Here is a 16,041-nt window from a genome sequence, read left to right as displayed (position 1 = left end):
GTCACATCTGCTGCTGAAGATCAGCTTTTGAAGGGAAGTTGCACTATCTTAATTACATATTAGAAATTCATTTATTTAATCCCAAACTGCATCCTCACTACCTTAAGTACTTTGTATGTTGGCTAGAATACTCCTTGAATATGTAATAAAGGTTCCGTCCCTTCCTTCTGAGCAATAGTTCTCACCATCTTCCCACTGTAACCAAAACGTCCTCACCTAAGCTGGCTAGGCCCACCATGTTTGACTGACCCCACCATCCTACATTCACACAACTGGAAGTTCCAAAAGCATCAAGCTTTTATTTAACAAAGCAAGCAGCTAACATGCAGCTCTTAAATTCAAAACAACACGTAATGCTATTAGATATGTATTTTTATATATATAGTTAAGTATTTTGTTCAATAGAGATAGCTACTGTCTTAATCAAATTGGAAAACTGCAGGTGAAACAAGGGCTATGACACTTCAGCAAGAGCAGCCCAGTTGCAAGGTTCTTTCAAATCACAGTAGCAAATTTTCTTCAGACATTTACCTGGCTGTGCCTGCATGCGATTCATCATCTGGTTTGGCACATTGGCACGTATCAGGGTTGGGTCAGGAAGAGGACCATCTGGAAAAAAGATATTGGAACAAGATTATGGCATTTAGAAAACCACCAGGTTTTATCCACCAAACATTTTAGTGAGAGTTACACGCAAATCCATGTGTAAAAGGAAAAAAGATAATCCAAGCCTAGACAAAGGCCAGTAACTCTAAACTCCTGAAGAGTCCTCAAAGTGTGATGCAAAACCAGAAGCTTCCTTGAAAATATGAACACATCCCATTGACCGAAATATTCTATGACTTACAGAGTCAGCTTTCAGAAACTGAGGACAAATTTAAAGTATGTTACCAAGGTACAACAAACTCAGCAGCTCACAAACATTCCAGATCACAAGAACTTCTACCGACCACTCTACACTGTTACTGCACCTCTAGACTTAAAACATTATGAAAACTGTATTGTTCAACAGAGTAGTTATCAAAGCTCTGGGGTACTGGTCTGGGATAGCGTTAATTATCTTCACAGTAGCTAGTATGGGGCTATGGTTTGGATTTGTGCTGAAAACAATGCCGATAATGTGGAGATTTTTTAGTTGTTGTTAAGTAGTGCTTACACTAGTTAAGGACTTGAACTTCCCATGCCCCGTCACACGCACAAGAAGGGTGGGGGGGCACAGCCAGGACAGCTGAGCCCAACCGACCAAAGGGATATCCCCCACCATATGACATCATGCTCAGCATATAAAGCTGGGGGAAGAAGGAAGGGGGGAACATTCGGAGCGATGGCGTTTGCCTTCCCAAGTAACCATTACGCATGATGGAGCCCTGCTTTCCTGGACATGGCTGAACACCTGCCTGCCCATGGGAAGCAGTCAATTAATTCCTTGTTTTGCTTTACTTGCCTGCGCAGCTTTTGCTTTACTTATTAAGCTGTCTTTATCTCAACCCTTGAGTTCTCACTTTTACTGTTCTTATTCTCTCTGCCATCCCACCGGGGGGATTGAGCAAGTGGCTGTGTGGGGCTTGGTTGCCAGCTGGGGTTAAACCACAATTATGATAAAAAACCAAAAGTGTCACATGTACTGCTGACGATCAGCTTTTTACAGAAGTTACAGCATCAACCTTTAAGATTCTTTCTTGGATCTTGCTAATGCATCTCTCTAAATCTTGTTTTGACTTCAAGCAAAAAAAGGCCTAGAGCTGGATTTACCAAGATACACTCAAATTTAAGCAGGAGAAAAAGAACTCAGATTAAGATGCCTGTAGCATATGCCTGGAGCTACTGGATCTTTCTGCAGTGTTAGGAAAAAAGAGGAAACTTTGTCTCCTCAGCTGACTTACTCAAATTTTGACCCTAACTTCTTAAACAACTTATTACAGTGTCATTGACAGCTATACGTCTGTTCCCAAGAGGTGTCTTAAGAACCCAATTCTTAACTGTAAAGTATCTAAGAACATGCAGGACTGAATGAATGATGGAGAAAATCCTTTTCTTCTGATAAGGAAGTTGAGAGAGACAGGGGTGGGGTGGGGTGTCCTCTAGAAAATAGGTTTGCAGAACTGCTGCACTTTTTAAGAAAGTGTAGAACAAAAAAAATAATCTTAAAGCAGACTTTGGCTCAAAGAGTTAAAAAAGTTAGTTCTCTTTTGCAGTTAAATCAGAGTAAGGGATGCAATTCTACTTAGGAATGCACAGTTTTAAATCCTGTACTTCAATTATTTACAGAACTTAACTGGAAGTAGATTATAATGTTTATAAGATCATAAGTTGCCTTTTTCCACTTTCTATCATCCACAATAACTAGCATTACTTGTTTTTATCTGTTACCAAATAAAAATTTACTAGATACTTGACAGCCTACAGCACCTCATCCCTTCCTAATGTCATAAAGAAACATTACACTATTTAGCAGCATGAGTTTTAATCATTAACTCCTCTCCAAAGTCAATTTTATTCTAATATACAAATGCATGGTTAGCAAGGAATCTAATAGTAGTAATAATCTGTTTATCATTAGTTAGGAAGGACAATTCGTGTAACAGAACTAGTGTGAAATACAAGACAGCTGCATGGCAAAAAAGTGAAATCTGGTTTTCATTGCATGCCGGAAAGGCCACTTATCCAAAAAACCAAATGTGGCTTAGAGCAAGTACTATCTAAACTTTCAGAAGTATAAATAGCTAAGCATTCCAATCATCATATTCTCTGTTTAGCAACAATAGTAATAGTGATAATCATTTGAACACCACACAACTAAATATTGTGAAAATATATTTCTCTTACAATAACCAAAGTTATCTCTAAATTAATTAATTCTAGAAGTATATCTAATGAGACTGAAGTTCTATGACATTAAGAAAGCAACTTAATCTCCGTACCATCCACCTTCGAAGTATAGAAGCTTTCAATACTGCAATTTATTCAGAAGACTAAATGCTTTTTACATGATCTATCATCATTATTTAACCCATAAGCAAGGCAAACATTTTGCAAGTACTTCTGAACAGGAGAAAGTTCTGTTTAACATTGAGCAAGCCAGGTACCAGTAAAACAAGAAGGGCAAAATGGTCACGAGTCTACCAAAATAGCGGCACAGGACTCCCATGCACGAGGTAGTCAGTAACCCAACTGCTCTTACTTGCAGACATCCCTGGCTGGGGCTGTCCCATGTTGGGCCCTTGATTCATCGCAGCCTGGGGCATGCCCGGAGCATTTGGGATCATGTTTTGCTTCTGCAGCCTGGTTCTTCGTTTCTCCTCCAACTCCTTCTGGATCTTATAGATCTTCTCCGCTAGCAAGTGATAGTACTCTGCCTGTTGGGGAGGAATACACATCGGGAAATGAGATGACACACATTGAGGAAAGGCAACAGGGCCCAGTGATCCAAGCTTGGAAAAAAGAGCCTTACACACACACGTCTCGGCTTGGGTATGGGTGACTCTCCCTTTGCAGGGGCTGCAGGGCAGACAGCAGGGCAAAAAGGGCCACTGCTCAGGGCACTGCTCAGGGCATTGCTGGCAACCACTATGCCAACACTGGACATTTCTCGTGTCTAACACTTCTTTGGGAAAGTCACAGTGAAGAGCTTCACGCTGCCTTCAGGGGTCCCCAAGAAGTCTCAGGAACAGCACACCCCAACAGGTACCACCCTGACTCCAGGCACACCCAGGCAGAAACCTGGAGCTGGCTGGTCCCCAGACGCTATCCAGCAGCCCCTGAACACACGCCTCCTCAGCCTGGGACTCTCATCTGTGCTTTCACTCCTTTTCTTCCCCAACCACTACGGAATCAAGGCAAAGGCACACGCAACTGGACAACAGAAGATGGCATCTCACCCTGCTGTTTGCTGACTCATACATATCCCCTTCCACTTTCCGAGCATATGCCACCAGATTCTCCATACGCCGATCCTTCAGTGCTGCAGGGTCAGGAGTAGGAAATATGGCTTGGACTCTGAGAGGGGGGAAAAAAAAAAAAAAGGCACACAAGTGATCAGGATGTCCCCAGACTGGGACATGGGCACTAACCCCAGTGATCCGAACATAAAGCAGCAGGCAAATCTTCTGACAGGCTGCGGCATCGTTACTGCTCCTGGGAACACTGCCCCATGTAGATGGCTTGAGTACAGAGTGGGACTCTTCCAATACAACGGTCCCAAACCAGCAGGTGCAGCTCCATTAATGACCAGGGAAGCAAGAATGTCTCTGCTTTCTCTTCTCTCAGACCCTGACAAAACTCACACACTGACGCCCCCTGGTTTTGGAAGCCAGGCTTCCTCCTGCACCCTACACACACACCTTAAAGGCAGCAACTCATGCAACAGGAGACTGTTTTGATATTAGCTACTCACAATTTATGAACAAGGTGGTTTCGGAGATCCTGAGTAATGTCTTCATGCCACTGCTTTCGAATTCCGGTATTGGATGGCTGAGCTGTTGGCATGGCTCCCAAACTGGCAACGTTGGCGCTTTCACTCATCATGGGGCTTCAAAAACAGAGCAAGAATTGAGGGCAAAAGTCTAGCCCAAGCTTAGTCATGTTACAGTCATAGCTTCTTTTAGAATAATGTTAGGACAAAGTGCTAGTTCATCCATTCCCTAATCAATGGACAAACTCTGCAGAAATAGCTCCACAGACACCAAAACAATGCTGTGAAAAAGTACATGCTGTCCTACCCAAGGATTTGGGAAACTAACAAAAGCTACACAATCCAAAGGGAGAGACAGCCATCAATGGAATTTACCTCACTGTTTATGCAAGAAGTGCCATGAGATTATTAAGCACAAGGATCGCTTTTACACCTCAGTGAATAACTTGCCCCTTACTCCCACTGCAGCTCAATGTCAAGTTTGTGGTATGCCATCCTGATCAGTAAATGCACTGGAGCTTCAGATCTGCCCAGATACTAAAGCAGATAATGCCTGTAATGCTTGTAACCTCCGTGGCCTAAGGAAGTCAGTCTGCAAGTAGTGACTAAGTTAAAATGGACACCAAGACCTCTACAAAAGGTAAGAGCAAAGACATCAGAACTACAAAGCTTCTTTTCCAACTATCTTTTAGCAGCATCAGTTAGTCCCTCCAGTATAAGCATGCAATATCCTTATATGCACCCCCCTTCCATCCCATTTGTTATGGAAATCAGCATTTGCAGCTGAACAAAACCACTGGGGTGCAAAGAATAATTCAACTTACTTCTGAGAATTCATAGTTGAATGTAACATTGAATCAGGCAGCAGACTAGGGGTTTGAACCCCTACTCCTCCATTCACTCCCATTGGATTTGCACCTACAAAACAGAAGTATAAGTATTATATAATGAACAGCCCACTTACTCTGCAAAATCAGTAATTGTTCAGCAACAACAAGGGTCTAGTCTTTCAAGTACTTTGACTTTTGTGAAGGGAGTTTAATTAATCATTACTCTCTTCACCCTCCTTGTTTTACAAACTTAGAAGAAGTCTGAGACACAACACTGGTGACCTCCAAGTGAAGCATCACACCACATTACTCTTCTGCACTTCTTCCTGAACTTCTCAACAAACAAGCAATTTCAACTTGCTGCAAACATTATGTACCAGAGTCTCTTTCTGTGACTCCCTAACTAAAGATTCAGCATCACCAACCACTTCTGTGTTTTTGTTTAGAATCAGGGTTTTTGTTTGGTTGGTTGTGGGTTTTTTTGTTGTTTCTGTTTTGTTTTGTCATTCAGGGACTTAGGATATATATTCACAAAGGCTTCAAAAACTTAAAACATCAGCTACCACCTACATCTGACAAGGTCCCCTCTCACCCACTCCATATTTAAGGATCCTACAACTAACCAATGTTTGTACTGAGAAGCAAAATCTGACAATGCTTTGCAAGAAAAACCTCTAGTAATTTGTTACGTACCAAAATCTGCTTTTCTGAATCACAGCAGATTTCAGCCACCAAAAAAAACCAACGCATTCTCTTCACACAGTAAAGAATATTGAAGCAAAACGCAGCATATTTCTGCCTGGAACTTCCAAATAGATCACTTTCTGAAGTTGTGAGAGCAGCATGAAAGCCATTACCAAGCTTCACATGTATTTAGGACATCTGAATCCTACAGATTCTGTATTTCAAGCAAAATTAGGCACTGCATACTAGAGAAATCCACTGAAATTAAGTATATCAAGTCTAATACTCTACTATCACAACCAAGTATTTAACATCCTTTTCATAAAGCTGCCTCCAACCTCCCTTAGTCACTTTTTTCTCCTTCCCAAATTCACCTTGCCACCTGAGAGTAAGCTGATGTAGAAGACAACTGTCAACCTTTGCCTTAACTCTCCCTTTTCAACCACCTAAAACCAACATTTGTTTGGTCCACTTAGGACCGCATCTCTTCACATCGAGGCCTCACCAAATCCTGCTGTTTCTCCTGAACTAGCCCTGTTGTCATGTAGGCCATGACCTGATGATTCCTGTCTCACTTGTAATTCCCTCCCTAGCCACTTGCTCCTAATGACAAAACAACAGTCAAAAGCCTATGCTCTCTGTCCTTTCTACATTAAGCTTCAGTTCTTCACTAAGAGCTTTTCAACACCATCTCATTGGATTTTATCAGTGCTACAAGGAATGCCCTATAAGATGACACAGGCCAAACTCTGTGTGTATAAATAAATACAGACATAAATAAATAACCCCAGAACTGTTCTGCTTCAGAAAAATTGAAACATTCCTTTCAACCTTTCAAGGCCCTCACTATAACATTTTGGGGCTTCCAGAAACTCATCTCTTTGTAAAACACTAATGCATAGCAGAAAACCATATTTTAATTTGTTTTAAGACTAAGCTCTCAGGACCTCCCTCCTCCCCTCCTTTTTTAAAAAAAATGCTTTACGCACTGGAAGGCAAAGTTTTAGCAGTATACAAGTCGCATGCAACCTATGAAGATCGGTCATCTCATTAACAAGACTGCTCTACCTGACAGCCTCCTCCTGAGTAACTCAGGAGTAACATGTCCTTTGGTGCAGAAACAGCACAAACTGCAGCCTGCAGCCAACTGCTACTTTCCTCTGCAACCTCTCCGGTGCTTCCCCAAGGCATTCCTGTGCACTCATTCCGTACACATGCTTGTCATGGGGCATTTAGACAGGATCACTACAATCCCATACAAGCTTGTGATAAATCTCTACCAGCTCATCTTTCTTCTTCTCCATTAAAAACCCCACCTCTACTTAAGCAACTTAAGCAAAGAGCTGGGGGTCAAAGATTCCTGTGATATAATCTCAAACTATCAAAATTAGATTTGATGGTTAAAGGTTACTTCATTTGACACCAGCGATAGCGAGGTTAGAATTAACCGCACTTCAAATTAAAATTCTTCTGTTGTCTTTTGTGATTTTGCAATAAGCTACCTAAACAATTTAGTATGTGAGTCCACGTGACAGGATTCAGAAAACTCTTACTTTTTAAAACAAACATTACATATCTGACATACAACTGTAAAATGCTGCAGTCTGAGTGACAAGGAAATACACTTGAATACAGGCATTCCAATGCACGCATTTCCAATTAAAACCTCCTAAAAAGCCAAAACTTGCATTACAGTACAATTATAAAGCTACAAAACAACATTAAATAACATGCTTTGGAAAACTGGTTCTCAAAAAAAAATCCTGTCTTCCAAGAGAAGGCATCTGGGCCTCTAATGTTCCTATTCCACTCGGTAGCTTGCTATCTCAAGTCTAAAATATTGCAACGCCATACCTTTGCAAATTAATTAGCAGTATTAAGCTAGTAGGTTAAGAAAACTTGCGTTAGATATAATTTGGGAAAGTTGCCTGTAGTTTGTATTTTAACACTAAAAGATAAACTTACTCATAGGATTCATAGGGCGCAGACCCTGGGGTGACTGTCCTTGTTGCTGATTCTTCACTTGAGCCTGGGGCTGTGTCTGCATCTGGTTCCCTTGATAGGTCAGTCCAAGGGCTGCGTAGGCTCTCTCGATGGAGCTGGGGTCTATCTGACTGGTAGTGTTTATGCCAGGCGTTGTCTGCTGCCCCACGCCCACAGAGCCAGTATTTGCAAGTCCTACTGCAGCTCCGCCCAGCAGTGCTGGAAGAGACATACCAAGTTAATAAGGACAGCAGGAGGTAGCCAAAGGGGTCCACGAAGACAAGGAAAGAACGTAAAGACTACACCAGCTGTTCAGAACTAAAACATCCCCTTCTAGGAGCATACAGAGAAAAGGCCAGGTCTGGAAAACCCATCATGGAACAGAGAGACAAGTTTTGACCCGATCAGCCATTCCAACAACATGCTGTTTTCCCTTTAAGCTGCTGAGACAAAATCCCACTTTAAATATTTATGACACATTTGCTTCAAACTGAAAACAGAGGCAGACCATGTCACAGAGGCTAAAGGCAGAAGGGTACGCACAGCTCTTCTGCAGCCATTGCAATGCGCTTTTTTTTTTTTTTCTTAAAACAAGAAATCTCTCAGCTCACATTAGGCATGAGAAGAGCCCAAAGTAACATTATGAAAGGAGGGTGAAAAAAGAAAACCACCACAACCAAAACCACCCCAGAACAGGTAACACAATGACAAAAATCTTGCCGAAGATTTTGGCAGAAAGACCGAGGGGACACAAAGGAAAGGGGGAAGAAACATCTGATTGAAACAAAGGATAAAGACAGAACCAAGTATCATCAGCGCTGAAATGACACAACCTTCTGTGTGTGTGCACGTCTCCAGAACCTGGCCATGTGGAAGAGGTAGCAGTGAAAAGCCAACCATTTGAGCAAGCTATGACTTGCTCACCCTTACCACTCTCCCGCTAGGAAAATCCAACAGAATTGGAAAGCTTCCATAAACACTAGTGAGAGACAGAAAAATACTCTGACTCTAAAGCAAGAGGAAAATCATATTACATGTTCCCAGGCTCAAGAGCATCACCACTATCACCTGGGGTGCAAGAAAGTTTAACTCCTACCATGCATTTTATGGTTTATCCTACACATAGAATTCCCCAGTAGACTTACATTGTTGATTTCTTTTGTCCCCAGCATTTTTGAGAGGCAAACATACAGGACAGTCATGTCTTGTACAATTCTTCCAGTGCGAGATGATTTGTCGGGAAGACGCGCAATGTGCCACTGAGAAAGGCAGGGAAATGAAAAACTTTTACAAACTACTGCCGGTAGGCTCCACGTGGTCAACACAAACTGGGTAGGGAGCAACTATTTCTCTCAGGGTACACATCTGTATCACAGGTCAGTAAAGTATTACTTGAAAGAAGTTCAACACTAACTAGCCCTGAAAATGTAGCTAGATTTGTTCAAGTACTGTTGGCTCAACTAAAGCTTACTTGAAAGCTCTATGTTATACTCCCAAGCCTATGTCTCCCTAGCTCAAAGAATAACACTATATTCATCGGGCACACTGTACCAAGCAATTGAGATACCAGCAACTGGCACAACCCACGAGCCTAGGCTAGCAAAAAGGTAGCATTTTCCTTGGCTACTAGGATAGGCTAAGAGTTCACCAGTGCCAGCAGCAGCTTAATTCCTGGATAGCTATTGATTGAGACTTGTTTCTTCTGTTTAAGGGAGACAGGTAGACTCCTACTTGCAGATTCCTGCTTTGTATCTACCCTTATCAGAAGGCAGCATCCAAAAGATCTTACATTGAGTTACAAAGTTAAGCAAAAGATCTTCACTCATCTCTTCCTGCTATCTTGTCCCCTCTAACTTGCCCAAACTTTGAAGGCTCGTAAGTGGTATATGATTCCCGTTCTTAAGGAACGTCTTAAGGCAGATAAGTTAAACAAAATTCTACTTCCCGAGCCACCCACTAGTTCTCCTTCTCATTCTAGGAGCCCTTCTCATCCTGCAAATATTGACTATATCTATATAACCCCTCCTCCACTTACCCTGGCATGATTTGCCAGCCTGACAATGTGTCATGTGGTTCAGGACATTCTTCATGGTTCGGCAATGAGGGAGGTTGCACTGTCGCACCTCCCCATTGGCCTGTTCTCGCCGCTGACACTTGTGAGCGTGTAAGAGGAGAACTAGTTGCTGCTGAATGAGTTTGCGTTTTTCTGGATCTGCTGTCGGTGCTCCGGGTCCCATTCCTTGAGACGCTGCGGGCCCCATTCCAGCTTGCTGAACTTGGGGAGCCTGCTGCTGGCCCTAGAGAAGGTAGAAAGGAAATTCCCAGAAATAAATCTATTTTTGAGAATAATCCATTTCGCAAGTAAACAACATCATCATCATCTTCAAAGAAGAGAAACAATTACTATGTTCTGTGATTAAGGGAATAGCCCACCTGTCTGTAGTTCTGGACGACCTTATTAAATATGCCCCTTAGCAACAGTCCTGGCAATAATTCTCTTGCCAGGCACAATTTCTTCCCCATGTCACTCTCCTAGTCCTAGCTCTTGCCTTAAAGATCATCAGAACTTGGCAAATGCTCACAGTTTAATTTGTGGTGCTAGACCAATCAGCAAATATGAACAGCACTTAGAACTCAAATCTTATTTTGGAGGCTAGAAAGTTGCATCCACAATTCTTGCATTAATGGAAGAAAGCACCTTTTAGAGTGAATAGAGTTTTCCCTGTACTTCAGTATAAGGTGCCTCAATTTGACTGTTCCTAGAAAAGGAGAATGAAGGGGAAGTTCTGGGAACCTTCTTCTAACGGGGAACTTGCATGTAGGCACTCAAAACAAGCATCTCCTAGTCTTTGCTAGAGCTGAAGCACAACTTCAGGATAATACATGCTACAGATCTAATGTCAAGTATGACAACATCTAGTACTTCTTCTGTTCTTCTGTTTATTTCTTCAGACAACTTTGTATTTCTTCCAGGTGACATTTGAGAAGTACTCAGCAAAGAAGAGAGACTCAGGAACTCTATGTTGCTTGTATCACTTCAGTTCAACATCCTTCAGTTTCTAACAGACTCTTCACAGAGGGTTTTAGAGGGTGTTTCAAGAGGTCTCCAGTTTTTGAGCTCAGCCACCTGCATTCCTACATCCCAGTTCTCCTGTAGCTCTTCAATACTAGTATTAACCTTTCATTTTACAGTGAGACTTCACCAATTACTCAGTCCCCTCAGGGTTTGTACATGTTCCAATATGGCCATAACTGCCTTGTTCACAGCCTGTCATTCTAAACAACAACTGAACTGAGATAGCAACTTGTCGTTCCTAGGTTCAGCTGGGTAGCAGTTCAACTTCAAAAGAGTTAGATACTCTGCATTGAACACAAGGCTTGACAGGCAGAGTTCTGAACAGCAAGTTTTGGCTGCTTCTTTATTAGTTCATACAACCAACTGGTTTGCTGGACTTCCAATATTTCATGCTCAATTTAAACATTAAATAAAATTCACAGGACTGAGCTCTTTTTAATTCAAAGGTATGAAAGCCACCTGAAGATGGTTTTTCAGCAACAGTTACTAAGATCAAGAGACTGATCCTCCCAGGCGAAGGGGGGTGTGTGTAGAATTTGAAGCAGGGAGAAACACAAGCTATATTCAGAGATGTCAACTAGTTTCCCAAATAAAGAAAAAGACATATATGTAGGGGGAAAAAAGGAAGGACATGTTGCATGTCATACCCCTAACCAATTTAAGCTTCTAAAATAATGAGGCAAACACATTCAACCACCAGTGTTAAGCTCAAGCTAGGAAACCTAGTGTTAACGCCTGTCATTTATAAGCTCAGGCCATTCACTTTTTGGCCATCCACTTTTCCCACCACTCTTACTTCCTCTTTCCTTAAGTTCTGCTGAAAAAATTTGGGGGGAAGGGGTAAGCAACAGTGCTACTACAAAAACAACCGCCAGGGAGCCTCCAGCATCAGGACAGTTGTGTGTGTTCATGTAATTCAGAACATGAACGAACACTCAACTGGGGCTTCTAAGCCTTATCGTAGGTAATACCCCTTTGAGAAGAGATAATTCTCTCTCCCAGAAGTATCAGTGACTACAAGCAGGAAAACAATCCTCAAGACAAAGCTACACTGAGGAGAAGGGGCCAATACAGTAACCACAAGAGAAGGGATGGGAGAGGGGAGTAGAGGTGTCCAAACAGGTGGCAAAACTCACTTCAGTCAAGAAGCTCCATTTAATTTTCACTGATAACAGGGTTTGAATGGTGAAGAATGGAGGTGCAGCTTATTAACAGAGAAAGCACAACTCAGCCCTGTCCTTCATAACAGCCTTTTCAGGAGCTAAAGCAAGTGCATTATGTGTGGATTCAGAGCATACATTCACACTGGGTACAACAGCGGCCAAAACTTGGAACATAGCAACACCAAAGCATATTGCTTCATTTTGGTCTACTACAACATTTTCTGCAGACACCTTTCATTCTACTTACCATGTTAGGCATTCCTGCCCCAGGAACTGGCTTCTTGTCCATTGGAAACTGTGGTAAGCTATTCTGCAGTCCAGCTTTATTCTGCATCTGAGGCCCAAGTCCACTGGCTCCAATCTGCTGCCCAGTATTCTGACTGTATGGCTGGCCATAAGGGCTGGGATTGCTCATCATTCCCATCTAGGAAATAAAATGGTAGAGATGTTCAAGTAATATAGCTTAAGCTTACAATGTAAAAGGCAAAGGAATACTTCAGAGAAGCAAGAATGATCACAGCCATGAACCAGCTGCAATGAGATACTGATCCACATGCTTCCCCTCCTCCCTTATGTGCATGTATTTACCCATCACACAACATTAACTCCTCAACCAGACAGTTCATATCAACAGAGTGAGACCAGCTTACCAACCTCTGAGGTCAGACCAGTCAGAATTGGCCTGATTATTTCTTTACAAAATATCTTGGTCAACAGGTTCTCTCATTTCAGCTTTCCCAGTCACAGATTTGTACCATGGACTACATAGCTCACAATTCTGGAAGAATTTTTCGGCTCTCTGCATCTGTGGCAGACTCCAAATAAAGACAAATACCACCTTCATTCATATCAGCAGGGTTTAGCCCAAAAACCTCCTACCCAACTGTCAGCCCTCCCACAGCTCTTCCTAGACAGCCGTAACAATGCATGTCTGCATTTTCAGTACACAACTGTTTTAAATTTAAGAATACACCACAGGCATAGGTAACACCGCACACAATCACAGTAACTCATTTGCAGTGAGCAGTACTAGAGGTCAAAGGAGATGGTAGGAAGGAACTCTGCAAACAAAACAAAGCTAGTGAACCATTCATCCACAGGGGAGGTAGATACATATTTCACACAAGCTATATGCTCCTTTCTGTAATATGCGACACCTATTTGCATATTCAACTCTTCTAGCATACCAGAATATAAAATTTTTTAACCTTAGAATGCCCTAGAATCTAAAGAACAGTCAGGATTAATCTTGCCAATAAAAGTTTTTGTCCTCTGACATTTTTTTTTTCCATTCCTTGCATTCCCATCTATTTTTTTTAATGGGAAATTTGGCGTTTTAAGACCAAAACAACCAGCCATAGAGGACCAGGAAAACTGGAGATCTTTGTTAAAACTACCAAGCTCTCGCCATTACTCAAGACAGGATCTTAGAGGAGCTACAACTCATATCAATAAAGGCACAAAAACACTTCAAAAAACCTGTATTATTTCAAGTCACTTTAGCATTTGATTAGACAGTGTTCACTCTCCTTGATCCTTTTTGGTTCAAGCTTGGGCATTTTCCTGCATCCAAAAAAGTTCATACATGCTCCTATAACAGGTTTGCTTCCAATCACTCCCACATTTATTCTCAAAGCATCCTCCCCGAGTAGGAACACCTTGTTTCTGCTCCTTACCAAGCTTCTCCAACCTGCACAGGGAAGTAACCTACATGGCCAGATATTACCTGTCAGTAGTGTATCACTTTCCTTTTTCAGGTTGTAACATCTGCCAATCATTATTATAGCCTCCAGTTTGCATTTACAAAACACAGCAGGATCAAACCCAAGCTACTAGAAAAGGAGCACAAAACTCAAGAAAGAACCTGCCACTTTAGACATCTGATATGTACAAGTAAATTCCCTTGAGGACAGCCCCCCTGCCCCAGCAATAACCATAATCACACAGCAGTAATTCATTAGAGAGCAACGAAAACAGTCTCTATGCATAGCAGATAAACAAGTTATGCAATGATCAGGCAAAACTAAAAAGCTTCCTTTCCTCTGTCTCCTTTGGCACCACCCCTGCCGTGTCTCAACTATGATGAATATGCATATGGTGACCAATGAGGCAGCTGCTGCCAAAAACAGAACAGGTAGGACTCAAACCCTTCCTCCCTCTCCCTCAGAAGACTGACAAGATCTTACGTGCAAGCTGAGCAGAAGGGAAAAGGAAAAGAAAAACATAAGGAGTCAAACACATTTTCAGGACTCTTCCCCATCATCGTTACTGCCTCAAATTGACCAACAGGTTCAAGATTCAGTGAAGAACTGACAGTGGGAATTATTTCTTTAAGAAAACAAGATACTTTTTTCCTGTAAGACAGCCTGATCCTTTTGGCTCCAAAAAGGATTTTGAAAACTGGTACATCCCCAAAACCAAAAATTTCTAAGCAAAGTTTTCAAGTTCATTAACAGTCATAGCTCCCAAGGTTAGCTGACACCTGAGAGTACACTAAAGCACTGTGTTGACCATCACTAACACTGTCCCGTATGATTGCTGCAACTTATGCTGCTATGATAGCAGCATTTGAAAAAGACCTAACCAACCAATTCAGAATTCAAGGCTGAAGGCACATATACCGTGGCATCACAGGAAGAAATCAAGATGCCCAACTCAGACAACTGGGCCATTCACACACTGATACCAAAGGATTCTGAGTAACTGTGGCCTGAGCACTGCAGGAGGAGAAACCCAAACCTAGACTGAAAAAAGCATCTTTGCTATGTCACCCAAAATGGAAGCTTTCTGATGAAACTCAGGAATGAGGTTTGACCATGCCAGTCAACCTTTATATCTGCAACACAGCTGGACACAAATCTACGTGAAGCATCTGGCTTTTTCAAATGCAGTAATCGAGTTGGCCCAGAACAATATTTTCATTGGCACTGTTTGGGGTGCAAAACCAGCCCCCTCAAACAAGGCTGCGTCCATGGCAGAAACTCAGGGCTGTATTCTCCCTTGGGCTGAGGACCATCATCCACCTCACCAAGGGGACTTCCTCCACCCTGCTGTATGCAGGGACCTGGCAGCAGAAGACTACATGCCCAGCTCAGACCAGCTGCTCCCAACAGGGGTAATCCTCAGATCCCTGTCTCAGCCTACAGGAGAGGCAAAGACCAGATAAGCACAGGCTAGGCTGGAGAGCAAGTTGCCAAACTGACTCTGAAACCCCCACACTCAAGCAACACCTAAGAAGGACGCTAAAAAACAAATGCCACAAGATCTCCTGGAACAAATCAGCAGACATCACTTGGTCCATGTGAGACTGACACCTGCCAGATCCACAGCTGAACCTCACCACAATGCCACCCAGTCCTGCTGTCACACACCCGCTAACCTGACACCAACAATCTGCATGCAATTCTAGACTGAGTCAAGAGGAGCGTCATTTGGAAGATTCTTCACCTAGCACAAGGTGGCCTTGTGACCCTAGCACAAGAAGCAGGAGCATGCTCATGCCATTTGCTGTAACATGTTGTGAAACGTGAATAAAAGAAAACATCAAACAGGAAGAAATGGGTGACCTCATGACTACAGAAGGAAGATAAAAATAATCCTGTAGAATTTTATCAGTAGGAAACAACCGGAAAGACTGACATATAGTTCATCATCGTATTAATGATCTCTTGGGAGTGAGGGGGTAGATAAACAATCTGCAGATGAACCAGTCAAAGAAAGGTGGTGTTAGTTCCACTGCATGAGACAAGTACAAGGCTTCATCTGCAATACCATCAAAAACATATGTGGTCAAATCATAGCTATAAGTCAATGAGTGCAACCTCTACTAACTCCTTCCTGGCCACCACCTCCTTCCACTGCCCCTCCCATTTCTCTTATCCATCCCATCTATTG

The 16,041-nt window shown here is 42.4% G+C and overlaps 1 protein-coding gene across 1 annotated transcript in view; it reads right to left on the bottom strand.

Annotated features, from left to right (window-relative positions):
- The window catches only part of EP300 (EP300 lysine acetyltransferase), a 62,935-nt gene that overhangs the window by 27,282 nt on the left and 19,612 nt on the right, over window positions 1-16,041 (bottom strand). The window contains exons 3-11 of the mRNA XM_075078053.1: window positions 12,395-12,571; window positions 9,944-10,205; window positions 9,054-9,167; window positions 7,891-8,127; window positions 5,236-5,329; window positions 4,394-4,528; window positions 3,879-3,996; window positions 3,182-3,356; window positions 532-609 (exon numbers count right to left, since the gene is read on the bottom strand). Coding sequence (XP_074934154.1) covers window positions 532-609; window positions 3,182-3,356; window positions 3,879-3,996; window positions 4,394-4,528; window positions 5,236-5,329; window positions 7,891-8,127; window positions 9,054-9,167; window positions 9,944-10,205; window positions 12,395-12,571 — 1,390 coding nt within the window. The remainder of the gene's footprint in view (window positions 1-531; window positions 610-3,181; window positions 3,357-3,878; window positions 3,997-4,393; window positions 4,529-5,235; window positions 5,330-7,890; window positions 8,128-9,053; window positions 9,168-9,943; window positions 10,206-12,394; window positions 12,572-16,041) is intronic.

This window comes from Phalacrocorax aristotelis, chromosome 1, assembly GCF_949628215.1.
Source record: "Phalacrocorax aristotelis chromosome 1, bGulAri2.1, whole genome shotgun sequence".
Classification (NCBI taxonomy): domain Eukaryota; kingdom Metazoa; phylum Chordata; class Aves; order Suliformes; family Phalacrocoracidae; genus Phalacrocorax; species Phalacrocorax aristotelis.
Note: the sequence above shows the minus strand (reverse complement) of the source record. Positions and strands in the feature narration are given on the sequence as shown.